The sequence below is a fragment of the Mustela putorius genome, unplaced genomic scaffold, assembly GCF_011764305.1.
Source record: "Mustela putorius furo isolate JIRA1106 unplaced genomic scaffold, ASM1176430v1.1 tig00537227_pilon_pilon_pilon, whole genome shotgun sequence".
NCBI lineage: Eukaryota > Metazoa > Chordata > Mammalia > Carnivora > Mustelidae > Mustela > Mustela putorius.
In genome coordinates, this window is record NW_025422368.1 from 6,972,252 (window position 1) to 7,000,149 (window position 27,898).

The 27,898-nt window shown below is 38.9% G+C and overlaps 1 protein-coding gene across 1 annotated transcript in view; it reads right to left on the bottom strand.

Moving 5' to 3' along the window:
• Nucleotides 1-27,898, bottom strand: part of CUNH12orf54 (chromosome unknown C12orf54 homolog) — a 52,400-nt gene that overhangs the window by 14,892 nt on the left and 9,610 nt on the right. Inside the window, exons 5-7 of the mRNA XM_004781956.2 lie at nucleotides 9,779-9,811; nucleotides 7,724-7,748; nucleotides 6,033-6,081 (exon numbers count right to left, since the gene is read on the bottom strand). Of these exons, the coding sequence (XP_004782013.1) occupies nucleotides 6,033-6,081; nucleotides 7,724-7,748; nucleotides 9,779-9,811 (107 nt within the window). The remainder of the gene's footprint in view (nucleotides 1-6,032; nucleotides 6,082-7,723; nucleotides 7,749-9,778; nucleotides 9,812-27,898) is intronic.

Consider the following 27,898-nt stretch of genomic DNA (forward strand, 5'->3'; position numbering starts at 1 on the left):
TAGAGCGTATCATGCTTAGCGAAATAAGTCAAGCAGAGAAAGACAACTATCATATGATCTCCCTGATATGAGGAAGTGGTGATGCAACATGGAGGCTTAAGTGGGTAGAAGAAGAATAAATGAAACAAGATGGGATTGGGAGGGAGACAAACCATAAGTGACTCTTAATCTCACAAAACAAACTGAGGGTTGCCGGGGGGAGGGGGTTTGGGAGAAGGGGGTGGGATTATGGACATTGGGGAGGGTATGTGCTTTGGTGAGTGCTGTGAAGTGTGTAAACCTGGTGATTCACAGACCTGTACCCCTGGGGATAAAAATATATGTTTATAAAAAATAAAAAATTAAAAAAAAAAAGTATGATTCTCAACAACAACAACAACAACAAAAAATTTTTTAAAAATATTTATTTTCAGCATAACAGTATTTATTGTTTTTGCACCACACCCAGTGCTCCATGCAATCCATGCCCTCTCTAATACCCACCACCTGGTTCCCCCCAAAGATACAGATGTAGTAAAAACAAGGGCCATCTGTACCCCAATGTTTATAGCAGCAATGGCCATGGTTGCCAAACTGTGGAAAGAACCAAGATGCCCTTCAATGGATGAATGGATAAGTTGCCCCTTTTTATTTTATTTTATTTACTTTTCCTCTGATGTAGGACTTTATTTATTTATTTATTTATTTATTTATTCATTCATTTATTATTATGTTCAGTTAGCCAGCATATAGTACATCATTAGTTTTTGATGTAGTGTTCAGTTATTTTTTTAGTTGCATATAACACCCATGCTCATCACAACACACGCCCTCCTTAATACCCATCACCCTCCTCCCTTCTGTAACTCTCAGTCTCCAAGAGTCCAGAGTCTCTCATGGTTTGTTTGTCTCTCTTACTTTTTCCCATTCAGTTTTCTGTCCTTTCCCCTGTGGTCCTTTGCACTATTCATGTATCCTACATATGAGTGAAACCAACACCCAAAAAATAAATAACCTAGTCAAGAAATGGGCAGAAGACATGAACAGACAGTTTTCCAGAGAAGACATACAAATGGCTAACAGACACACGAAAAAATGTTCATCCTCATTAGCCATCAGGGAAATACAAATCAAAACCACATGGAGATACCACCTTACACCAGTTAATGGCAAAAATCAATAAAACAGGAAAAGAAAGTATTGGGGAAGATGTGGAGAAAGGGATTCCCCTTACATTGTTGGTGGGAAGATAGTATTTATTTTAAAGTCTAGTTTCTCTGATGTAAATGTTGCTACCTAGGCTTTCTTTTTACTTCCATTTGCATGATAAATGTTTCTTCATCCCCTTACTTTTAATCTGCAGGTGTCTTTGATCTGAAATGAATCTCTTGTAGGCACATGATTTTTTTTTATTTAAATCTACTCTGTCTTTGTATGTCTTTTCATTGGAGCATGTAGTCCATTTACTTTCAATGTAATTATTGATAGATATGTATTTGTTGCCATTTTGTTACTTATTTTGTGGTTGTCTCTATAGATATACTCTGATCCTTCTCTTGTTTTCTTTCTTTCTTTCCTTCCTTCTTTCTTTTTTTTTTTTTTTTTTTTTTGGCTTTCTGTAGTGATATACTTGGATTTCTTTCTCTTTACTCCTTGCATATATATTACTGGTTTTTGATTTGTGGTTACCATTAGATTTTTGTATAACATCTTTTGCATGTAGAAATCTATATTAAGTTGATGGTTGCTTAAGTTTGGACCCATTCTCCCAGGGTCCTGGGATTGAGCCTCACAGGGGATCCCTGCTCAGTGGAGAGCTTGCTTCTCCCTCTGCTTCTGCCCCTCCCCCTGTTTGGGTTTTCTTGTTCTCTCTCAAATAAATAAATAAATAATAATTAAGTAAAATATTTTAAAAGGAAGTTTGAACCCATTCTTTATGTCCCTCCCCCACCATATCTTAGGTATATTGTGTCATATTTTACATTCTTTTATTTATGGAACCCTTGACTGATTTTTACAGAAGTACTTATTTCACTGCTTTTGTGTTTTTAATTTTTATTCTTATTTTTTAAATTAATGTCTTTTCAGTGTAACAGAATTCATTGTTTATGCACCACACACAGTGCTCCATGCAATATGTGCCCTCCTTAATACCCACCACCTGGCTCCCCCAACCTCCCACCCCCCGCCCCTTCAAAACCCTCAGGTTGTTTTTCAGTGTCCATAGTCTCTCATGGTTAATCTCCCCTTCCAATTTCCCTCATCTCCCTTCTCCTCTCCATCTCCCTATGTCCTCCACGCTATTTGTTATGTTCCACAAATAAGTGAAACCATATGATAATTGACTTTCTCCCCTTGACTTATTTCACTCAGCATAATCTCTTCCAGTCCCGTCCATGTTGATACAAAAGTTGGGTTTTCATCCTTTCTGATGGAGGCGTAATACTCCATAATGTATATGGACCACATCTTCCTTATCCATTCGTCTGCTGAAGGGCATCTTGGTTCTTTCCATAGTTTGGCAACCGTGGCCATTGCTGCTATAATCATTGGGGTACAGATGACCCTTTTTTTCACTACATCTGTATCTTTGGGGTAAATACCCAGTAGTGCAATGGCAGGGTCATAGGGAAGTTCTATTTTTAATTTCTTGAGGAATCTCCACACTGTTCTCCAAAGTGGCTGCATCAACTTGCATTCCCACCAACAGTGTAGGAGGGTTCCCCTTTCTCCACATCCTCTCCAACACACGTTGTTTCCTGTGTTGCTGATTTTGGCCATTCTAACTGGTGTAAGATGGTATCTCAATGTGGTTTTAATTTGAATCTCCCTAATGGCTCATGATGATGAACATTTTTTCATGTGTCTGATAGCCATTTGCATGTCATCAATGGAGAAGTGTCTGTTCATGTCGTCTGCCCATTTTTTGACATGATTATCTGTTTTGTGTGTGTTGAGTTTGAAAAGTTCTTTATAGATCCTGGATATCAACCTTTTGTCTATACTGTCATTTGCAAATATCTTCTCCCATTCCGTGGGTTGCCTCTTTGTTTTGTTGACTGTTTCCTTTGCTGTGCAGAAGCTTTTGATCTTGATAAAGTCCCAAAGGTTCATTTTCGCTTTTGTTTCCTTTACCTTTGGCGATATATCTTGAAAGAAGTTGCTGTGGCTGATATCGAAGAGGTTACTGTCTATGTTTTCCTCTAGGGTTCTGATGGATTCCTGTCTTACGTTGAGGTCTTTTAACCATTTTGAGTTTTTCTTTGTGTACGGTGTAAGAGAATGTAAGATACCTGGGTAAAGGTGTCTTTACCTTTACAGATACCTGTAAAGGTATATTTTTATCTTTACAAAGAGGTAAAGGATCTATACTCGAGGAACTACAGAACACTTATGAAAGAAATTGAAGAAGACACAAAAAGATGGAAGACCATTCCATGCTCTTGGATCAGAGGAATAAACATTGTTAAAATGCCTATACTGCCTAGAGCAATCTATACTTTTAATGCCATTCTGAGCAAAATTCCACCGGTATTTTTCAAAGATCTGGAGCAAATAATCCAGAAATTTGTATGGAATCAGAAGAGACCCCAAATTGCTAAGGAAATGTTGAAAAACAAAAATAAAACTGGGGGCATCTCGTTATTTGATTTCAAGCTGTACTACAAAGCTGTGATCACCAAAACAGCATGGTACTGGCATAAAAACAGACACATAGACCAGTGGAACAGAGTAGAGAGCCCAGATATGGACCCTCAACTCTATGGTCAAATAATCTTCGACAAAACAGGAAAAAATACATAGTGGAAAAAAGACAGTCTCTTCAATAAATGGTGCTGGGAAAATTGGACAGCTATATGTAGAAGAATGAAACTCAACCATTCTCTTACTTTTTGCCATTTTAATTACCATTTGTCTTGGTGTGGATCTCTTTGGATTGAATGTTTCAAGGAGTCTCTGTGCTTCTGGGGTCTAGATATCTGTTTCCTTTCCCAGGTTAGGGAAGTTTTCAGCTGCTTTCTTCAAAACATTTCTACCGTTTTTTCTCCCTTCTTTTTCTGAGCTCCCTGTAATCTGAATGTTATTATGCTTGATGGAGTCACTGATTTCTCTAAGACTACTCTCAATTTGCATAATTTTCTTTCCTCTCTTTTGCTTAGTTAGGTTAATTTTCACTCTTCTGTCTTACAGGTCATGAATTTGTGTCTCAGCTCCATCTAGTCTGCTTTTTATTCTGCTAAGTGTATTTTAAATTTCATTTATTGTCTTCTTGATCTCTCATTGGTTCTTTTTAAAAAAAATCTTTGCTAAGAGTCTCATTGATGTCCTTCACTCTTTTTTCAAATCCAGTGAGTAGCTTTATGATCATTACCCTATTTTTTTTTTTTTATCAGGCATATAACTTACATCTGTTTAGATCTCTTGCTGTGGTTTGGTCCTCTTCTTTCATTTTGGATTTGTTTCTTAGTTTCCTTTTGTCTAACTCCTTGTGTCTGTTCCTATGTTAGGAACGTCAGCTACTTCCCCTGCTCTTAATGATCATAGCTCTATGAAGAAGAGGACCTGAGTATCCTGTAATGCAGTGTCCCATTTCCCCAGGGCTTGGAATTTCAGGGAACATCTCCTATGTGTGTTGCATATGCTCTGCTGTTGAATCTTGTCCTCTTTTTCCTTCAGTCTACTTATCTATTGCGGGCAGTGTTTGGTTCCCAGAAGAGTCGGGGGGAGGAGCATGTTTTAACATGTCTGGTGATCTGCTTGTGAAATGAGACATGCCCTGTCAATGGAACTGAGGCCCCTCAAAGTGCACAGATTGGGAGATGTGTTGCACTGGCCTGGGGAAGGGGTCCTGGAGTGATGGGATTAATGGTAGTGTGACTCAGAAATTAGATCTGCTGAAGCTTGGGGTTAAGGAGGCTTGGTGCTAGCAAGTTAGGTAATCAGTATTGACACCAGTGTACTGGTTCCCACAGGTGGCTGTTTGTGCAGGGGAGGTGGGGGAGGGAAACAGAGCCTAATAACTCCTTTGTTTCTGAAGGGGGTTTCCATGTGATCTCTGTCTCTGTGGGCCATGATCTGAGACGAAAAATTGCTCTCCCTCCCTTCTGCCCTGGCATTTTTCACACTGACGGTTCTATACTATATCTGTACAGACTGTTTGTCATGCTCTCCCTTTAAGAACCCAGCTTCCTAACATCCTCTGGGCGCTCCCAGAGCCTAGAAGGCTGATTTTTAAAATTTTAGGTTTTAAGTCCTGCTGCTTTCGAAGGCAAATGTTATGGGATTCATCCTCCCCATTCCTGGCTCCCTCGTGGATTTTGCCCTTCTGTGCAACACCAGCTCCCTCCCCACCTTGACAGTTATGGTTTGTGTCACCCCAAACTCTGTCTTAACCCTTCATATCTTCTTTGATGTGGCCTCTTCTCTACTTTTAGTTGTGGAGTTTGTCTTGCCAGTCTTCAGATTTATTTTCTGGGTTATTTATGCTAATGTGAGTGTAATATAGTTGAATTCATTGAATAAAGTGAGCTTAGGGTTCTCCTACTCTGCCATCTTCCCAGCCAACCAATCCTAGCGTGTGTGTGTGTGTGTGTGTGTATTTTTTAAAGAAATCAACATCTCCCAATGATGGGACCCTGTACTTTCAAATTTTTATTAATTTCCTTCTTCAAAGTCCTTCTAATTTTTTTATTCCTTTTTCATGAATTTTTTTTCCTTATCTGACATTTTTTCTGTGTTCCCTTATTCCCTCAACTGAAGATTCTGATACGAATCTCCCCATATCTATTATGGTGAGGTCCAGGACTGATCCTGAGATTACAGGTATCTCTGAAGGGGCTGAGGATGGAGGAAGAAGCCCTGGTTCTGTAGTTCACCATTAGTTGAGAATGGTGCAGGGGGGTTGTCACCTCCTGCCCTTTTAGGAAAGTTGTATATTGGAAGTACAGGCTTCTGAAAGCTCAAGGCTCAGAGCCAGCTATATTCCAAGCCATTATATCCATATCTTGGTAGTTGCCATCTCCTTTGGGGATTATCATAAGAGAGATACTTACCCAGTCCAGGATGTAGATGACCTGGGTGTCATGGAGCAGTTGCTCATCCCTGAGGTGGACACATGAAAGAGTCATTCTGTTAAAGGGGTCTAGAAATGTTTCCTTGAGAGCCCTGAGCCCTGCTCCCATCCTTACTTAGGACTATAGCTAAAGAAGGAGAAGTTAGAACTTAAACTAAACTGAAAACTTACAGGCCTGTCAGAGAGGCAGTTGCAGAATGTGGCACCAGACATCTGATCACTTGCAAAGCATAGTGAATTATGGCCATCAGATCTGTTTAATCATAGCTGGGCATTAGGAGTTAGCAAAATGTCTCAGTCCCAGGGCACTGCCACTGGGGCCCAGGTCCTTGATTTCTCACTTCCTGTATCCTTTTTTGTTTGGAATATAGACACAATGAGGCTTGAATTCTCATCCTATTCTGAATGCCACCAACCTTCCCCCCCGCCCCACCATTTTAGGAAGCAGAAAGCTAGTAGCAGCAACAGTTGGGATCGTAAGTCAACATTTTTATATTCTAGGTCATCAGATGGTTATTCTGAAAGCCCTGCAGTGATTTCCTTGAAATTCAGCCATTCTTAGATAAATGAGAATATTCTTCAAGCTGAGGTAAGTTTGGCTCTTTTGGCCTATTGACACTTAGGGATCAGCAGCCAAGAAAATATCCTCTGTATCTCATGATGGAGGCTACCTGGTAATAATTCTTTACATTCTGATGAATGGAGGTGATTAATCAGGCTTGGAGAAAGATTTAGAGGTTTGTTTTTTTTTTTTTTTTCTAGACTGGCTGTATTTAAAGATCCAAGAACTTTTGGCCTCTTATGAGCTCTCTTTTGGGGAGATGCTAGAAAAGCATGGGTAGTTTTAATTCCTGGAGAGATCGCTAGGTTTGTTAGATTCCTCTTTTGAGGAATCCTCCTCCCTCTGATTCCTCTGATTCCTTCCTTGGCTCAGTTATTTATATCCTCAATACTGGTGAATGAATCAGCAGTTTTGGAATCACACTGTAACCTGTTAGAAATATAGAATCTCAGGTCCATGCTAGACCTACTGAATCAGAATCTACTTTTTAACAAGGTATACAGGTGATTTGTATACTTACACAAAATAATGAAGTTTGAAAAGCCCTGTTTTATAAATTCCTTCTTGGGTGGATGAAAGAAGGTGCTCCAGATATGACTTTTATGCTGTAATTTTGGCTTCTGGGTGTTTTGAAGATTTTCCTTGAACACTGGAATTTGCATCTGGGCATTTGAGAACTATAACTTGACCACTCTGAATAAGCATTCTGTTCTGACTGCCCCACTGTTTAGTCCCTATGCCAGCCCTGCTAAACCCATAAAGGAGAACGGGGAAGCTGCTAACCTCTATGCTTGTTGTCTCTCCTCTACTGAAAAGGGCCATGTCTTACTGAGGGCTGAGAGTATCCTTAGGTCCTTGGCATGCATCCCATGGGAGGAACCTGTCCAGGTAATTGGGATGGACAAAGGAGAGACTAGCAGTGCTCATGGGAGTTCAGGGAGAGCCAGTGTTTATTTGGCTGAAGGTGGCGGGGGGGATGGGTGGAGGGAGAAAAGAGTACCTCAGCTCCAGCTTTTAGCCAAATGGATGATGAGTCTTTGGGTTAAACTCCTCCTTTTTCCCTCCCACCACTCTAGGCTTAATCAAACCTTGGAATACTGTTCTTTTACCTCGAATCCGAGCATCTTCCTGCAGCTGAAAAATAATGAGAATTCAGAGAGAGAGTCAGAGACTTAGAGGCTAGTCTCTGAAAATTTGGTATAACAGCTGTACACTTGGTCAAATGTAGTGATGTCTATGTGGGAAATTATGGGCTTTTAGAGGATGTAATTAAATTCTAAGTTTCCTGAAAGCAGAACTTTTTTGTGTGTGTCCTTCATACCAGACCACTTAACATAATACCCTGCTATAGAGTATCTGCTCAATAAGTGTTTATTGAATAATAAATAAATAGGATGAGATGTGGCCTTTTTAGGGGTGGGAGACACACAATTCATATGGTCATAATTGCTCATTTAGTGGTCTCTCCTCTTTTATTTTTTTCTGGCCTTTCTGCTCTCCCTTTTCTGGCCCCTTTACTCTCTCTGCATCTCCAGTGGTTCTCCGAGGAGAACCTTTTAATATCTCTGAAAGACCTTAAAAAAATCCTTCGTACCCATCCTAGAGTAAACAGCTGGTGATGATATGTCCTTTGGGACCCAGAGCAAACAGGAGTCTGGTAGATTATCTCTCTGTGTAATAGTGCTCTAGGCATGGGTCCTAATCTTTGTCTAATCAAAAAGAAAGTACATTCTATCTCTCCCTGATATCTTTTGCTTGACATTATTCCCTCAGTATTTAAGTACAAAAATTGTTCTTAATAAGTCTGTGACTAGGGTGTCTGTTTTGGCTGTACCAGCCTGGAGGATCCTTGAGGGCAGGGATTTCTCTGGTGGACCCCATGAAGAAGCAAAAGAAGAGAGCTTCAGCATAGAGGACATCAGATGACTTTTAACTTCATATATAGGTCCTGAGAGGATGGAAATAAACACACACAAGTCCCGCTTATAGAGAGGCTTCCTCCTTTTACTAACTGAAATGCTATCTGGAGGAGATACAGTCCTCAGGGAACTAAAGTTCCAAGTAGGGTGGAGGCACTCTGACCCTAAGGCTTGTGTAAAAATATCAAATTTCTGACCTCTAACCAGTGCCCCCTTTTACTTGCAGCCAGATGGAGGCAAAGACTGCTTTAATTTTCCTTAGAGTAAGTCCCAGACATAGCAACAGAATACAAAGACATAGCTTCTTGGGACTATAGAATAGTTTCAGTTCTAAGGCCAAAAGTGGTTCTGATAGTGAATTAGAGGAAATTTATTTTCAGTGCCTTCTCAGTTAATTTATACATCACCTCTTGCCAACTAGGAAGAGAGAACTATTTCTAAGAGTTTTAAAATATAATTTTAATGAAACTGTGTCTTTAGTCAGAAAAACAAAAGTTAAGACATCTGTCTAAAAGTTTCCCATTTACTTTGTTTTTCATAATATTAGTACTTAAGCTATGTGTTTACTTATTTAAATAGTCACTGATAAGAAGTTATGTAGAGAGTGCTTATTGTTCTCCACTGTACCAGGCAGAAAAAAAAAAAAAAAAGGTGGGAAGGTGGGAGAGCAGGCTTGGTAGGACTCAGATATATCAAGACCTTGAGCAAGCTAATATAATAACCCAGTGTCTGGGACAGGCCAATAATATAGTGCATGTTTGACCATATTTTAAAAATATTGATCAGTGTATAGAAAAAGACTGAAATCTGCATAGAGGAAGAGCAGAGGAGGAAGAATGTTTTTATTTAGCAAAGACATTTACTCTGTTCTCTAATTTGCACTTTCCTACAGTTAGTAGATGTACTTGCCCATTAAGGAAATCTACCACATTAGTTGGGGACTCCTTCTAACTCAGTCACTTATCAGTGTTTTGTATAACTACACAGAGTATTCTTGCTGAGAGAAGTTCTGGTAGATACAATTTCCTCTGTTATCATATTTCCACAAGGGGGTTGTTAAACCTCTTCTTCTCTTAGATTCCTGAACTGACAAGTCAGTGCTACTCTATAAAGGGAGAAATCACTAGATAAAGGAATGAAACTAAAACCTTGATCAGGGTCAACATCACATTAGGGTATAGTAAAAATGGAAGCAAGGGAAAGTGATATGACCAGGGATTTTAGAGAATTGAATTTTAATCTCACCTCCTTTTGTATATCCCTAAAGGCCATTAGCACCTGAAAAGAAGACACAAAAATTATGAAAAATTAATGTTCTAGGCTTTATTACAGAGGAATTTTATATATAGAATCTTCCAGCTATTAGGCTATAGGGTGTGAATGCCAAGATGACTATGGCTTCCTAGATTTAACAATATATCCTACTTCTACTCTACATATATTTCTGGGCTACGATTTCTCCATATGGTAAATGGGTGAAATGCAGGAAGTTATTTAAAGAAGACTGAGTTATGAAAGGAATATAAATTAAACCCACTACTACATTGGTTTAATTGGTCCTTGTTCTGAAGCTAAGCATAGCTGTTAAAATCAACACATATTTGTGTTTAAATTATAATACATAGGAGGACAACACCAAATATTGGTGAGGATACAGAACAGCTAGAACTCATACAATATTGGAAGGTTTATAGAATTGTATGATCATTTTGGGAAAAGCTCTGGCAGTTTTTATAAAACTAAATATATAACTCCACTTATACCAAGCTATGGACTGTTGGAAATCTGAGTTGCCTCATTTTGGGGAAAGGATGAGGACTTTGAGATAGATAGTTATATCTTGTTTGGTGGAAGCAAACAAGATACTCAGGAGTTTCAACATGTGTCTATGGATGCATATGGAAGCTGAATAGTCAATGGGGTGGACTATGCCAGTTATCGGTATACTGCCTGTGTTCACTCTTTGTTGTATCACATTCATCCTTTTTAATATCACAGGTATCCAGTTATATACTGGTTCCCAACAGGATGGATGCATATGGAAGCTGTATAGTCAATGGGGTGGACTATGCCAGTTATCGGTATACTGCCTGTGTTCACTCTTTGTTGTATCACATTCATCCTTTTTAATATCACAGGTATCCAGTTATATACTGGTTCCCAACAGGATGGTTTTCTGTTGCTTACATAAGCAACTCATCTTTAGCTAATACAATAGTTGTGAAAATATTAAAGAGTTGTCCTATTCATTTTAATATATATATATATATATATATATATATATATATAATTTAACAAAATTTTATGTATATTTTTAAACATATATTTTTATCCCCAGGGGTACAGGTCTGTGAATCACCAGGTTTACACACTTCACAGCACTCACCAAAGCACATACCCTCCCCAATGTCCATAACCCCACCCCCCTTCTCCCAACCCCTCTCCCCCCAGCAACCCTCAGTTTGTTTTGTGAGACCAAGAGTCACTTATGGTTTGTCTCCCTCCCATTCCCATCTTGTTTCATTGATTCTTCTCATACCCACTTAAGCCCCCATGTTGCATCACCACTTCCTCATATCGGGGAGATCATATGATAGTTGTCTTTCTCTGCTTGACTTATTTCACTAAGCATGATACGCTCTAGTTCCATCCATGTTGTCGCAAATGGCAAGATTTCATTTCTTTTGATGGCTGCATAGTATTCCATTGTGTATATATACCACCTTTTCTTTATCCATTCATCTGTTGATGGACATCTAGGTTCTTTCCATAGTTTGGCTATTGTAGACATTGCTGCTATAAACATTCAGGTGAACGTCCCTCTTTGGATCACTATGTTTGTATCTTTAGGGTAAATACCCAATAGTGCAATTGCTGGGTCATAGGGCAGTTCTATTTTCAACATTTTGAGGAACCTCCATGCTGTTTTCCAGAGTGGTTGGACCAGCTTGCATTCCCACCAACAGTGTAGGAGGGTTCCCCTTTCTACACATCCTCGCCAGCAGCTGTCATTTCCTGACTTGTTGATTTTAGCGATTCTGACTGGTGTGAGGTGATATCTCATTGTGGTTTTGATTTGTATTTCCCTGATGCCGAGTGATATGGAGCACTTTTTCATGTGTATGTTGGCCATCTGGATGTCTTCTTTGCAGAAATGTCTGTTTCATGTCCTCTGCCCATTTTTTGATTGGGTTATTTGTTCCTTGGGTGTTGAGTTTGCTAAGTTCTTTATAGACTTTGGACACTAGTCCTTTATCTGATATGTCATTTGCAAATATCTTCTCCCATTCTGTTAGTTGTCTTTTGATTTTGTTAACTGTTTCCTTTGCTGTGCAAAAGCTTTTGATCTTGATGAAATCCCAATAGTTCATTTTGCCGTTGCTTCCCTTGCCTTTGGCGATGTCCCTAGGAAGATGTTGCTGCGGCTGAGGTAGAAGAGGTTGCTGCCTGTGTTCTCCTCAAGGATTTTGATGGATTCCTTTCTCACATTGAGGTCCTTCATCCATTTTGAGTCTATTTTCATGTGGCTGTCCAATTTTCCCAACACCATTTATTGAAGAGGCTGTCTTTTTTCCATTGGACACTCCTTCCTGCGTTGTCGAAGATTAGTTGACCATAGAGTTGAGGGTCTATTTCTGGGCTCTGTATTCTGTTCCATTGATCTGTGTGTCTGTTTTTGTGCCAGTACCATGCTGTCTTGATGATGACAGCTTTGTAAAAGAGCTTGAAGTCTGGAATTGTGATGCCACCAACTTTGGCTTTCTTTTTCAATATTCCTTTGGCTATTCGAGGTCTTTTCTGGTTCCATATAAATTTTAGGATTATTTGTTCCATTTCTTTGAAAAAGATGGATGGTAGTTTGATAGGAATTGCATTAAATGTGTAGGTTGCTTTAGGTAGCATAGACATTTTCACAATATTTGTTCTTCCAATCCATGAGCATGGAACATTTTTCCATTTCTTTGTGTCTTCCTCAATTTCTTTCATGAGTACTTTATAGTTTTCTGAGTATAGATTCTGTGCCTCTCTGGTTAGGTTTATTCCTAGGTATCTTATGGTTTTGGGTGCAATTGTAAATGGGATTGACTCCTTAATTTCTCTTTCTTCTGTCGTGTTGTTGGTGTAGAGAAATGCAACTGATTTCTGTGCATTGATTTTATATCCTGACACTTTACTGAATTCCTGTACAAGTTCTAGCAGTTTGGAGTGGAGTCTTTTGGGTTTTCCACATATAGTATCATATCATCTGCAAAGAGTGATAGTTTGACTTCTTCTTTGCCGATTTGGATGCCTTTAATTTCCTTTTGTTGTCTGATTGCTGAGGCTAGGACTTCTAGTACTATGTTGAATAGCAGTGGTGATAATGGACATCCCTGTCTTGTTCCTGACCTTAGCAGAAAAGCTTTCAGTTTTTCTCCATTGAGAATAATATTTGTGGTGGGTTTTTCATAAATGGCTTTGATAATATTGAGGTATGTGCCCTCTATGCCTACACTTTGAAGAGTTTTGATCAGGAAGGGATGCTGTACTTTGTCAAATGCTTTTTCAGCATCTATTGAGTATCATATGGTTCTTGTTCTTTTTTTATTGATGTGTTGTATCACATTGATTGATTTGCAGATGTTGAACCAACCTTGCAGCCCTGGAGTAAATCCCATTTGGTCGTGGTGAATAATCCTTTTAATGTACTGTTGAATCCTATTCGCTAGTATTTTGGTGAGAATTTTTGCATCTGTGTTCATCAAGGATATTGGTCTAGAGCTCTCTTTTCTGATTGGTCCTTGTCTGGTTTTGGGAGCAAAGTGATTCTGGCCTCATAAAATGAGTTTGGAAGTTTTCCTTCCATTTATATTTTTTGGAACAGTTTCAGGAGAATAGGAATTAGTTCTTCTTTAAATGTTTGGTAGAATTCCCCTGGGAAGCCATCTGGCCCTGGGCTTTTTTTTTGTTTGGAGATTTTTAATGACTGTTTCAATCTCCTTACTGGTTATGGATCTGCTCAGGCTTTCTATTTCTTCCTGGTTCAGTTGTAATTTATATGTTTCTAGGAATGCATCCATTTCTTCCAGATTGTCACAATTGTTGGTGTAGATTTGCTCATAGTATGTTCTTATAATTGTATTTCTTTGGTGTTAGTTGTGATCTCTCCTCTTTCATTCATGATTTTATTTATTTGGGTCCTTTCTCTTTTCTTTTTGATAAGTCTGTCCAGGGGTTTATCAATTTTATTAATTCTTTCAAAGAACCAGCTCCTAGTTTCGTTGATTTGTTCTATTGGTTTTTTTTTTTTTTTTTTTGGTTTCTATTTCATTGATTTCTGCTCTGATCTTTATGATTTCTCTTCTCCTGCTGGGCTTAGGATTTCGTTCTTGTTCTTTCTCCAGCTTCTTTAGTTGTAGGGTTAGGTTGTGTACCTGAGACCTTTCTTGTTTCTTGAGAAAGGCTTGTACCGCTATATATTTTTCTCTCAGGACTGCCTTTGTTGTGTCCCACAGATTATGAATCATTGTGTTTTCATTATCATTTGTTTCCATGATTTTTTTCAATTCTTCTTTAATTTCCTGGTTGACCCATTCATTCTTTAGAAGAATGCTGTTTAGTCTCCATATATTTGGGTTCTTTCCAAACTTCCGCTTGTGGTTGAGTTCTTGCTTCAGAGCATTGTGGTCTGAAAATGTGCAGGGAATGATCCCAATCTTTTGATACCGGTTGAGTCCTGATTTAGGACCGAGGATGTGATCTATTCTGGAGAATGTTCCATGTGCTCTAGAGAAGAATGTGTATTCTGTTGCTTTGGATTGAAATGTTCTGAATATATCTGTGATGTCCATCTGGTCCAGTGTGTCACTTAAGGCCTTTATTCCCTTGTTGATCTTTTGCTTGGATGATCTGTCCATTTCAGTGAGGGGAGTGTTAAAGTCCCCTAGTATTATTTATTATTGTTGATGTGTTTCTTTGATTTTCTTATTAATTGGTTTATATAGTTGCCTGCTCCCACATTGGGGACATAGACATTTAAAATTGTTAGATTTTCTTGTTGGACAGACCCTTTGAGTATGATATAGTGTCCTTCCTCATATCTTATTATAGTCTGTGGCTTAAAATCTAATTGATCTGATATAAGGATTGCCACTCCTGCTTTCTTCTGATGTCCATTAGCATGGTAAATTCTTTTCCACCCCCTCATTTTAAATCTGGAGGTGTCTTTGGGCTTAAAATGTGTTTCTTGTAGGCAACATATAGATGGGTTTTGTTTTTTTATCCATTCTGATACCCTGTGTCTTTTGACAGCGGCATTTAGCCCATTAACATTCAGGGTAACTATTGAGAGATATGAATTTAGTGCCATTGTATTGCCTGTAAGGTGACTGTTACAGTATATTGTCTCTGTTCCTTTCTGATCTACTACTTTTAGGGTCTCTCTTTGTTTAGAGGACCCCTTTCAAGATTTCCTGTAGAGCTGGTTTGGTGTTTGCAAATTCTTTCAGTTGTTGTTTGTCCTGAAAGCTTTTAATCTCTCCTTCTATTTTCAATGATAGCCTAGCTGGATATAGTATTCTTGGCTGCATGTTTTTCTCATTTAGTGCTCTGAATATATCATGCCAGCTCTTTCTGGCCTGCCAGTTCTCTGTGGATACGTCAGCTGCCAATCTAATATTTTTACCATTGTATGTTACAGACTTCTTTTCACAGGCTGCTTTCAGGATTTTCTCTTTGTCACTAAGACTTGTAAATTTTACTATTAGTTGACGGGGTGTGGGCTTATTCTTATTGATTTTGAGGGGCGTTCTCTGAACCTCCCGAATTTTGATGCTTGTTCCCTTTGCCATATTGGGGAAATTCTCTATAATAATTCTCTCCAATATACCTTCTGCTCCCCTCTCTCTTTATTCTTCTTCTGGAATCCCAATTATTCTAATGCTGTTTCGTCTTATGGTGTCACTTATCTCTCGAATTCTCCCCTTGTTGTCCAGTAGCTGTTTGTCCCTCTTTTGCTCAGCTTCATTATTCTCTGTTATTTGGTCTTCTATATTGCTAATTCTTTCTTCTGCCTCATTTATCCTAGCAGTGAGAGCCTCCATTTTTGATTGCACCTCATTAATAGCTTTTTTGATTTCAACTTGGTTAGATTTTAGTTCTTTTATATCTCCAGAAAGGGTTTTTATATCTCCCGAGGGGGTTTCTCTAATATCTTCCATGCCTTTTTTGAGCCCGGCTAGAACCTTGAGAATTGTCATTCTGAACTCTAGATCTGACATATTACCAATGTCTGTATTGATTAGATCCCTAGCTTTCGGTACTCCCTCTTGTTCTTTTTTTTTTTGTGGTGAATTTTTCCGCCTTGTCATTTTGTCCAGATAAGAGTATATGAAGGAGCAAGTAAAATACTCAACGGGTGGCAACAACCCCAGGAAAATATGTTTTAACCAAATCAGAAGAGATCCCAAATCATGAGGGGGGAGAAAGGGGATAAAAAGAGGTTCAGAAAGAAAGAAAGAAAAAAAAAAGGAAAGAAAGAAAAGAATTAAAAAGAGAAAATGTGTAAAGAAAAGTATAAAAAAGAAAAAAATATATATATTAAACTAGTTAAAAAACGTTAAAAAAGAAAAGGGTAAAAGTTAAAAATATTTTTAGCAGAAGAGGAGAAAAAAATGAAACAAACAAAAAAATTAAATTAACTGCAAGACTAAAGAATCATAGGGAGAAAGCCATGAGTTCCGTGCTTTGCTTTCTCCTCCTCTGGAATTCTGCTGCTCTCCTTGGTATTGAAACTGCACTCCTTGGTATGTGACCTTGGTCGTGGCTGGATTTCTTGTTGATCTTCTGGGGGTGGGGCCTGTTGTATTGATTCTCAAGTGTCTTTGTCCCATTTGGAATTGCACCACCCTTACCAGGGGCTGGGCTCACTAATCTGCTCGGGTTTGCTTTCAGAAGCTTTTGTTCCCTGAGCGCTTTCCGTAGAGTTCTGGAGGACAGTAATAAAAATGTCAGCCTCCTGGTCTCCAGCCCGGAGGAGCTGAGAGCCCGGTGCTCCACTCCTCAGTGCACCTTCAGAGAACAGCGCCTCTGGCAACAACCCCAGGGTCTACCCCAGTAACTCCCGTCAGCCTGACCTCCGGCTGCACTCCGAGCTCACCGAGCCTGCGACCGTGGTTCAAGGTACCCCCAAGCTGTGAGCTCACTGTCAGCTCTGTCTCTGTAGCCGGCTTCCCCGTTCTAATACCTGTAAGCTCTGCGACACTCAGACACCCCCAATCCTTCTGTGACCCTGCGGGACCTGAGGCTATGCTGACCCCGCGTGGGCTTCACCCCGGTTTAGCCTCTGGAGCAATGTGCCTCGGCGGAACAGACTTTTTTTTTTTTTTTTAAATTTTTTATTTTTTATAAACATATATTTTTATCCCCAGGGGTACAGGTCTGTGAATCACCAGGTTTACACGCTTCACAGCACTCACCAAATCACATACCCTCCCCAATGTCCATAATCCCACCCCCTTCTCCCAAACCCCCTCCCCCCAGCAACCCTCAGTTTGTTTTGTGAGATTAAGAGTCACTTATGGTTTGTCTCCCTCCCAATCCCATCTTGTTTCATTTATTCTTCTTCTACCCACTTAAGCCTCCATGTTGCATCACCACTTCCTCATATCAGGGAGATCATATGATAGTTGTCTTTCTCTGCTTGACTTATTTCGCTAAGCATGATACGCTCTAGTTCCATCCATGTTGTCGCAAATGGCAAGATTTCATTTCTTTTGATGGCTGCATAGTATTCCATTGTGTATATATACCACATCTTCTTGATCCATTCATCTGTTGTTGGACATCTAGGTTCTTTCCATATTTTGGCTGGCGAGGATGCGGAGAAAGGGGAACCCTCCTACACTGTTGGTGGGAATGCAAGCTGGTGCAGCCACTCTGGAAAACAGCATGGAGGTTCCTCAAAATGTTGAAAATAGAACTGCCCTATGACCCAGCAATTGCCCTATTGGGTATTTACCCTAAAGATACAAATGTAGTGATCCAAAGGGACACATGCACCCGAATGTTTATAGCAGCAATGTCCACAATAGCCAAAATATGGAAGGAACAGACTTTTAAAAGTCCTGATTTTGTGTTCCATTGCTCCGCCGCTCGCTGGGAGCCAGCCCCTGCCCCCGGGGTCTATCTTCCCATTGCTTTGGATTCACTTCTCCAGCAGTCCTACCTTCAGAAAGAGGTTGTTTTTCTAGTTCTAGAATTGCTGTTCTTCTTCTCTTCGATCTGCCGATGGATTTGTAGGTGTTTGCAATCTTTAGATAAGCCATCTAGCTGATCTCCTGCTAGCTGAAGTAGTCTCAGCTTGCTGCTTCTCCACCATCTTGACTCCTCCCTGGTCTCTCTTTTCTGTTCCACCTATTTATGTGTCTGTTTTTGGGCCAGTACCATATGTCTTGATGATTACAGCTTTATAATACAGCTTGAAATCAGGCAACATGATGGCCCCAGCTTTGTTTTTCTTTTTCATCATTTCCTTGGCAATTCAGGGGTCATACAAATTTTAAAATTGTTTGTTCCAGCACTTTGAAAAGCGTCAATGGTATTTTGATCTGGATTGCTCTAGGTAGCATGGACATTTTAACAATTTTTATTCTTCTGATCCTTGAGCATAGAATGCTTTTCCATCTTTTTGTGTCTTCTTCAATTTCTTTCATAAGTGTTATGTAGTTTCTAGTGTATATCCTTTACCTCTTTTGTTAGATTTATTCCAAGGTGTCTTAGGGTTTTTGGTGCTATTTTAAATGGAATCAATTCCCTAATTTCTCTTTCTGTAGTCCCATTTTTAGTGTATAGGAAAGCAGCTGATTTCTGTGCATTGATTTTGTATCCTGCCACATTATTGAATTGCTGTATGAGTTCTAGTAATTTGGGGGTGAAGTCTTTTGGGTTTTCCACAAAAAGTATCATGTCATCTGTAAAGAGAGAGAGTTTGACTTCTTCTTTGCCATTTTGAATACATTTTATTTCTTTTTGTTGTCTGATTGCTGTTGCTAGGTCTTTTAGTACTATGTTGAACAATAGTGGTGAGGTTGGGTATCCTTGTCATGTTGCTGATCTTACGGGAAAGGCTCTCAGCTTTTTCCCATTGAGAATTATATTCACTGTCGGCTTTTCGTAGATGGTTTTTATGAAGTTGAAGAATGTTACCCCCATCCCTACACTCTGAAGAGTTTTAATTGGGAAAGGATGCTGCATTTTGTCAAATGCTTTCTCTGCATCAATTCAGAGGCCCATACTGTTCTTGTCTCTTCTCTTATTAATGTGTTTTATCACACTGATTGATTTGTGAGTGTTGAGCCCCCCTTGCATCCCAGGGATAAATCCCACTTAGTTGTGAGAATAATATTTTTAATGTACTGCTGGATCCTATTAGCTGTTGAGAATTTTGGCATCTATATTAATCAGGGGTATTGGTCTGAAATTCTTTTTTGATGGGGTCTTTGCCTGGTTTTAGGATCAAGGTCATTCTGCTTTCATAGAGTCTGGAATTTTTCCTTTTGTTTATTTTTTGAAACAGCTTCAGGAGAATAGGTAGTATTTCTTATTCTTTGAATGTCTGGTAGAATTCCCCGGGGACTACATCAGATTGTAGATTCTTGTTTTTTAGGAGGTTTTTGATCACTGCTTCAATCTCGTTACTGTTTATTAGTCTATTTAGGTGGTCAGTTTCTTCCTGTTTCAGTCTTAGTAGTTTATAGTTTTCTAGGAAGGCATCCATTTCTTCCAGGTTGCTTAATTTATTGGCATATAGTTGTTGATAATTTTTAATGATTTTTTCTATGTCCTTGGTGTTAGTCATGATCTCTCTCCTTTCATTCATAATTTTATTAATTTGGGTCCTTTCTCTTTTCTTTTGGATAAGTCTGGCCAGTGGTTTATTGACGTTATTAATTCTTTCAAAGAACTAGCTTCTAGTTTCCTTGATGTGTTCTTCTGAATTTCTGGTTTCTAATTCATTGATCTCTGCTCTAATTATAATTATTTCTCTTCTTATGCATGGCTTTGTTGTTCTTTCTCCAGTTACTTAAGGTGTAAAGTTAATTTGTGTATTCAGGATTTTTGTATTTATTTGAGTGAGGCTTGGATGGCTACATTCCCCATAGGTTTTGGACCAGCATGTTTTTGTTCTCATTGGTTTCCATGAATTAAGTTCTTCTTTCATTTCCTCGTTGACCCAGACTTTCTTGAGCAGGATGGTCTTTAGTTTTCAAGTGTTTAAATTTCTTCCAAATATTTTCTTGTGATTGAGTTCCACTTTCAAAGCATTATGATCTGAGAATATTCAGGGAATAATCTCTGTCTTTTGGTATCAGCTGAGACATGATTTGTGACCCAGTATGTAGTCTCTTCTGTAAAATGCTCCATGTGCACTCAAGAGGAATGAGTATTCTGTTGTTTTAGGATGGAATTTCTGTATATGTCTATGAGGTACATATGGTCCAATGTGCCATTCAAAGCACCTGTTTCTTTGTTGATTTTCTGCTTGGATGATATGTCTATTGCTGAGAGTGGAGTGTTGAGGTCTCTTACTATTAATGTATTATCAATATGTCTATTTTGGTTAACAGTTGGCTTATGTAGTTGGCTGCTCCCATGTTGGGGGCATAGATATTTATAGTAGTTTGATCCTCTTATTGGATAGACTCTTTAAAAATGATATAGTATCATTATGTATCTCTAACTACGGTCTTTAACTTAAAATTTAATTTGTCTGAAATGAGAATTGATACCTCAGCTTTCTTTTGCAGTGTATTCGCATGAAAAGTGCTTCTCCATCCCTTCACTTTAAGCCTGAATGTATCTTTAGGTTCAAAGTGAATCTCTTGTAGCCAGCATATGGATGGGTCCTGTCTTTTTATTCAGTCTGCAACCCTGTGCTGCTTTATGGGAGCATTTAGGCCATTCATGTTGAGAGTCATTATTTAAAGATAAGACTTTATTGTCATCATGTTGCCTATGAAGTCCTTGTTTCTATAGATTGTCTCTGTAAATTTCTGATCTATATCACTCTTGGAGTCTTTCTTCTTTTATAGACGCCCCCCCCCTTAATATTTCTTTCAGGGCCAGCTTGGTGGTCATATAGTCTTTCAGTTTATGCTGGTTTTTGAAGCTCTTTTCTCTCCATCCATTCTGAGTGACAGCCTTGCTGTATAAAGTATCCTTGGCTGCATGTTCTTCTCATTTAGTACCCTATGTCTTTCCAGCCCTTGTCAGGTCTCTGTGCACAGGTTTGATGCAATTCTGATGTTCCTCCTTCTGTATGTAAGAAATTTCTTACCCTTCACTGCTTTCAAGATTGTTTCCTTGGATCTAAGATTTGCAAACTGTTCTATTATATGTCATGGCATCAGTCTGTTCTCATTGATCTTGGGAAGGCTTATCTCTGCCTCTTGGACACGAATGCTTAGTTCATTCCCCAGATTAGGGAAGTTCTCAACTACAGATTTGTTCAAATATATCTTCTAGATCTCTCTCTCTCTCCAGCCCCTCAGGGATCCCAATAATTCTAATATTGGAATGCTTCGTTGAGTGACTAATCTAGCTCAGTTTGATTCCTTGGTTTTAATTTGTTTTTCCCATGCTGCCTTGGTTTCCTTCTTTTCCATCATCTTATCCTCTGGCTCACTAATTTGTTCTTCTGCTTCATTTACCCTGGCAGTCAGAGTATCCAGTTTAGACTGCATTTCGTTCATAGCCTTTTAAAGTTCAGCCTGATTAGATCTTGTTTCTGCCCTCAGAGATTCTATATTGTCGATAATAATCTTCTCAATTCTAGATATTGCCTTGATAATTGTTACTCTGAAGTCTATTTCTGATATCTTGGTTATATCCATACCCATTAGTTCTGGGGCAGAGACCATATTCTCTGATTCTTTCCCTTGTTAGGGGTTCCTCTTCTTAGTCATTCTGTTGAGGGGTAGTTGAAGGAATATATAGAGTCCAAATTATTGACCACAACCCAAGCAAGATGTACCTGTTTTATAGAGACCTTAAGGTTGTCAGCCTCTTGTTCTTCCAGCCTGTCTTCTAGGGGAGCAGCCTGTTGTGCTGTTATTCAGGCAACTCTGTTTGGGCAGGGTTGCCCTGCCCCCTGTGGGGGGGGGATGGTCTCAGTGAAAAACAGTTTTTTGGGGCTTTTGTTGTCTGGCGGCTTTCCCTGGTGGCTTTCCACATCTCTTCCGAGAGTCAAAGCAGAAGTGACTATATCCAAACCTCTATCTCAGAATAGAGAGATTGCGTTCTGTTCTTCATTGAGCTCTCCAGGCCACACTGTCTCCGTTTCTGACTGTGCTGCCAAAAACTGCAGTGTCCTAGGTTGTACACCCCACAGCAGCACTCCCAGCCCTTGCTTCTGGGGCTGAGCATATTTCTGCCCTTTGTGCTTCTAAAACCACAAACTGACCCCCCCCTCCTTTTGCTCACACCCCCCATAGCTGCAGGTTTCAGTGTGGGGGGCTGCCCTAAAGTCCTTTCCTTGCTGCTATTGGTCTGCAAGTCTGTGCGTGGTCCTCAGCACGGGAAGCTTTTGCCTTCCCAGAGCAAAATCATGAAGGCTCCCTCCCACTTCCATTTATCTTCTGATATCTGCCAGCAGAATCATGGCTCCCTTTTCATACCTTGAGACCAGCTTCTGGAGATACTGTCTTTGTAGAGATCCAGATATATCTTCTTACATCTCAGACTGATTCATGGGTGTTTAGAATGGTCTGGTAGATATACAGCTCAATTCAGGGGACTGGTTGAAATAGGATCCCTTGTTCCTCTGCCATCTTATCCTTCTTCCCTCTAAAGAATTCTTCTCTAACCATTTTAATTAAGAAGATTACTTTCTTCTGTAAAACTTATAGGAAGAGTAATTGAAAAACCACAATGAATAAAAAAGTTGATCACATTACTCATTTCATATAATATTGTTCAATGGGAGCTTGCAGGAGAGGCTGTGGAGACTTTTACTTGTTTCAATAGAAAATCCAGAGTGATTAATTCAATAGTCTTTTCTTGCTTGGCTCTGTAGGGAAACTTATGTTATAGGTTTAGAGGGATCAACCCCCTATCTAAGAGTTTAAGTGTACATGAAACTGAATTGTTAAGATTGGGAAGTTGAAGTAGTTGATATTTTTGGGAAGTCATCAGAAACTCCAAATAATGTCTGTAGTTTATGAACATTCACAACAGCTTGCTCTGGCTACCTATTGACATAGTTAGCTTCTCCACTGACATAGCATTCAAATGTAAAGTGAAGTCTGGCATTTTCATGTTTGAGAATTTGCCACCTTATTATTTTTGTATAGCTGGGAAACCAAGGACATTTTGTGAAAATGGAAAGGACATCAGTTTTTATATAATGAAAATAAGCTACTCTCAAATTCATTAAATTTAAATCTGTTTCAAAATCCAGGCTGAATAATGTATATTCTCAGACTTACTGCTTATGGCATTGCTCTAGTTAGACAACTGAAAGCAACAAATTTACATTGGTGACTTAAAGGACCTTTTTAAAAATTTTCAACTCATAGTTGTCGGATTCTAAAACACACTTGTAATTGGACTCAACAATTTAATTTATTATCAAACATTTGATTTAATGAAGAAGGCTGTTTTTGGCTGGATATCTTTAATTAAAAATCAAAAGCTTCTGCACAGCAAAGGAAACAGTCAACAAAACAGGCAACCCATGGAATGGGAGAAGATATTTGCAAATGACAGTACAGACAAAAGGTTGATATCCAGGCTCTATAAAGAACTTCTCAAACTCAACACACACAAAACAGATAATCATATCAAAAAATGGGCAGAAGATATGAGCAGACACTTCTCCAATGAAGACATACAAATGGCTATCAGACACATGAAAAAAATGTTCATCATCACTAGCCATCAGGGAGATTCAAATTAAACCACATTGGGATACCACCTTAGACCAGTTAGAATGGCCAAAATTAGCAATACAGGAAACAACATGTGTTGGAGGGGATGTGGAGAAAGGGGAACCCTCTTATACTGTTGGTGGGAATGTAAGATGGTGCAGCCACTTTGGAGAACAGTGTGGAGATTCCTCAAGAAATTAAAAATAGAACTTCCCTATGACCCTGCCATTGCACTCCTGAGTATTTACCCAAAAGATACAGATGTAGTGAAAAGAAGGGCCATCTGTACCCCAATGTCTATAGCAGCAATGGCCACGGTCGCCAAAGTGTGGAAAGAACCAAGATGCCCTTAGCAGATGAATGGATGAGGAAGATGTGGTCCATATACACTATGGAGTATTATGCCTCCATCAGAAAGGATGAATACTCAGCTTCTGTAGCAACATGGCCAGGACTGGAAGTGATTATGCTGAGTGAAATAAGTCAAGCAGAGAGTGTCAATTATCATATGGTTTCACTTATTTGTGGAGCATAACAAATAGCATGGAGGACAAGGGGAGATGGAGAGGAGAAGGGAGTTGAGGAAATTGGAAGGGGAGTTGAACCATGAGAGACTATGGACTCTGAAAAACAATCTGAGGGTTTTTAAGGGGTAGGGGGTGGGAGGTTGGGGGAACCAGGTGGTGGGTATTGGAGAGGACATGGATTGCATAGAGCACTGGGTGTGGTGCAAAAACAATGAATTCTGTTACACTGAAAATAAATTAAAATAAATAAATAAATTAAAAATTAAATAAATTTAAATGATTTAATCTCATGTCACTGAAGTGAGATTCAGTTATTTTTTTCTAACCACAAAAATGGCAATTATTCTTCACATCCAAAGTACAGAATCATATTCTTTTGCTTCTCAACACTTTAGAATTCTTCAATGAAAAGCAGGTTTGAGTCTCTCAAATCTAATAAATTTGAAGAATAGGAAAGCTCCAGGCATAGTTTTCTACTTGTTAGCCATTATTCTCAGTTAAACTACTGTCAATCAATTTGGGAATGTCTAGGACATTTCAAAACATTAAAAATTTTTTATTAGCAACCTCTGATCCCATGGAATGAATCTGGCATTTGTACTCCTCCAGAATCTTTGTTAAAATACTTTAAAGAAATTCACAACAGAGAAATGCCTTAGTAATAAAACAATTTCCTATTATAAATAATTCAAAGCAGAATGCTGTCCAAAATATTGAAGTTATGTTGAAAATGTATCTGAATGACAGTCCAATTTTGATGTCTTTCAGTGTCTTGATATAGACCTGCCAGCCATAGCCAATGGGAGGGAGAAAACTGTCCTCCTCTGTGCTAATGACAAAAATCCCAATCACCTTCCAGATAAGACCTTTAGAAACAATGGGGCCACTTAACATGTTACTCTGTGAAACTCAATAGTAATTATATGAAAATTAATAATTTTTAATGGACTTAATTTTGCACTTAAATAGATAAAACTAAACACCTATACTCTTCAGGTTGAGTCATTTATTTTTTGAGAGGTTTATTTTTAAGCAAATTCATTTTTGGAAGGGCCAAATGTTTCAGAAAATTATTTTTATGAAATGGGACTTAAGGGTCACAGTGAAGTATTTGTTACACAATTTGAGTAGCTCTAAAGGTAAAATAACTTTCTTTTGGATAAGAAATGGAATTAAGATCTTTAATTTTCATAACAAAATTGTAACTTTGTCTTCTTCTCATCCAAGACTTAAAATATATGTATTTCTCAAGTGGGTATGAATTTCTTGTTAGTGGAAGAGATTTATTATTTTATTAATTATTTATTTATATTGTGTTATGTTAGTCACCATACAGCTCATCATTAGTTTTTTGAGGTAGTGTTCCATGATTTATAGTTCTTATTAAAAGGCTGGCAGAGAGGATAAGGGACAAGATGGTGGGAAGTAAGAGGAGGTGCCTTTTCAAAGGCAAAGGAAACAAAGGCGAAAATAAACTTTTGGGACTTCATCAAAATCAAAAGCTTCTGCACAGCAAAGGAAACAGTCAAAAAAACAAAGAGGCAACCCACGGAATGGGAGTACAGACAAAAGGTTGATATTTGCAAATGGTAGTACAGACAAAAGGTTGATATCCAGGATCTATAATGAACTCCTCAAACTCAACACACACAAAACAGGCAATCATATAAAAAAATGGGCAGAAGATATGAACAGAGACTTCTCCAATGAAGACATACAAATGGCTATCAAACACATGAGAAAATGTTCATCATCACTAGCCATCAGGGAGATTCAAATTAAAGCCACATTGAGATACCATCTTACACCAGTTAGAATGGCCAAAATTAACAAGACAGGAAACAACATGTGTTTGAGGGGATGTGGAGAAAGGGGAGCCCTCTTCCACTGTTGGTGGGAATGCAGGTTGGTGCAGCCACTTTGGAGAACAGTGTGGAGATTCCTCAAGAAATTAAAAATAGAACTTCCCTATGACCCTGAAATTGCACTCCTGGGTATTTACCCCAAAGATACAGATGTAGTGAGAAGAAGGGCCATCTGTACCCCAATGTTTATAGCAGCAATGGCCACGGTCGCCAAACTGTGGAAAGAACCAAGATGCCCTTCAGCAGACGAATGGATAAGGAAGATGTGGTCCATATACACTATGGAGTATTATGCCTCCATCAGAAAGGATGAATACCCAACTTTTGTAGCAACATGGACAGGACTGGAAGAGATTATGCTGAGTGAAATAAGTCAAGCAGAGAAAGTCAATTATCATATGGTTTCACTTATTTGTGGAGCGTAACAAATAGCATGGAGGACATGGGGAGTTAGAGAGGAGAAGGGAGTTTGGGGAAATTGGAAGGGGAGGTGAATCATGAGAGACTATGGACTCTGAAAAACAATCTGAGGGGTTTGAAAAGGCAGGGGTTGGGAGGTTGGGGTACCAGGTGGTAGGTATTATAGAGGGCTCAGATTGCATGGAGCACTGGGTGTGATGAAAAAATAATGAATACTGTTATGCTGAAAAGAAATAAATTTAATTTAAAAATAACAAAATAGGGGGGAGGAGTCAAGATGGCGGAGAAGTAGCAGGCTGAGATTACTTCAGCTAGCCGGAGATCAGCTAGAGAGCTTATCTAAAGATTGCAAACACCTGAAAATCCATCGGCAGATCGAAGAGAAGAAGAACAGGAATTCTGGAAACAGAAAAACAACCACTTTCTGAAAGGTGTTTTCTTTTTTTTTAAATTCTTTTCTTTTTTTTTTCTTTTTTCTTTTTTTTTCTTTCTTCCTTTTTGAACCTCTTTTTATCCCATTTCTCCCCCCTCACGATTTGGGATCTCTTCTAATTTGCTTATAGCATATTTTACTGGGGTTGTTGCCACCCTTTTAGTATTTTACTTGCCCCTTCATATACTCTTCTCTGGACAAAATGACAAGACGGAAAAATTCAACACAAAAAAAAGAACAAGAGGCAGTACCGAAGGCTAGGGATCTAATCAATACAGACATTGGTAATATGTCAGATCTAGAGTTCAGAATGACAATTCTCAAGGTTCTAGCCGGGCTCGAAAAAGGCATGGAAGATATTAGAGAAACCCTCTCGAGAGATATAAAAGCCCTTTCTGGAGAAATAAAAGAACTAAAATCTAACCAAGTTGAAATCATAAAAGCTATTAATGAGGTGCAATCATAAATGGAGGCTCTCAATGCTAGGATAAATGAGGCAGAAGAAAGAATTAGTGATATAGAAGACCAAATGACAGAGAATAAAGAAGCTGAGCAAAAGAGGGACAAACAGCTACTGGACAACGAGGGGAGAATTCGAGAGATAAGTGACACCATAAGACGAAACAACATTAGAATAATTGGGATTCCAGAAGAAGAATAAAGAGAGAGGGGAGCAGAAGGTATACTAGAGAGAATTATTGGGGAGAATTTCCCCAATATGGCAAAGGGAACGAGCATCAAAATTCAGGAGGTTCAGAAAACGCCCCTCAAAATCAATACGAATAGGCCCACACCCCGTCACCTAATAGTAAAATTTACAAGTCAGTGACAAAGAGAAAATCCTGAAAGCAGCCCGGGAAAAGAAGTCTGTAACATACAATGGTAAAAATATTAGATTGGCAGCTGACTTATCCACAGAGACCTGGCAGGCCAGAAAGAGCTGGCATGATATTTTTAGAGCACTAAATGAGAAAAACATGCAGCCCAGAATACTATATCCAGCTAGGCTATCATTGAAAATAGAAGGAGAGATTAAAAGCTTCCAGGACAAACAACAACTGAAAGAATTTGCAAACACTAAACAGCTCTACAGGAAATCTTGAAAGGGGTCCTCTAAGCAAAGAGAGAGCCTACAAGTGGTAGATCAGAAAGGAACAGAGACCATATACAGTAACAGTCACCTTACAGGCAAAACAATGGCACTAAATTCATAT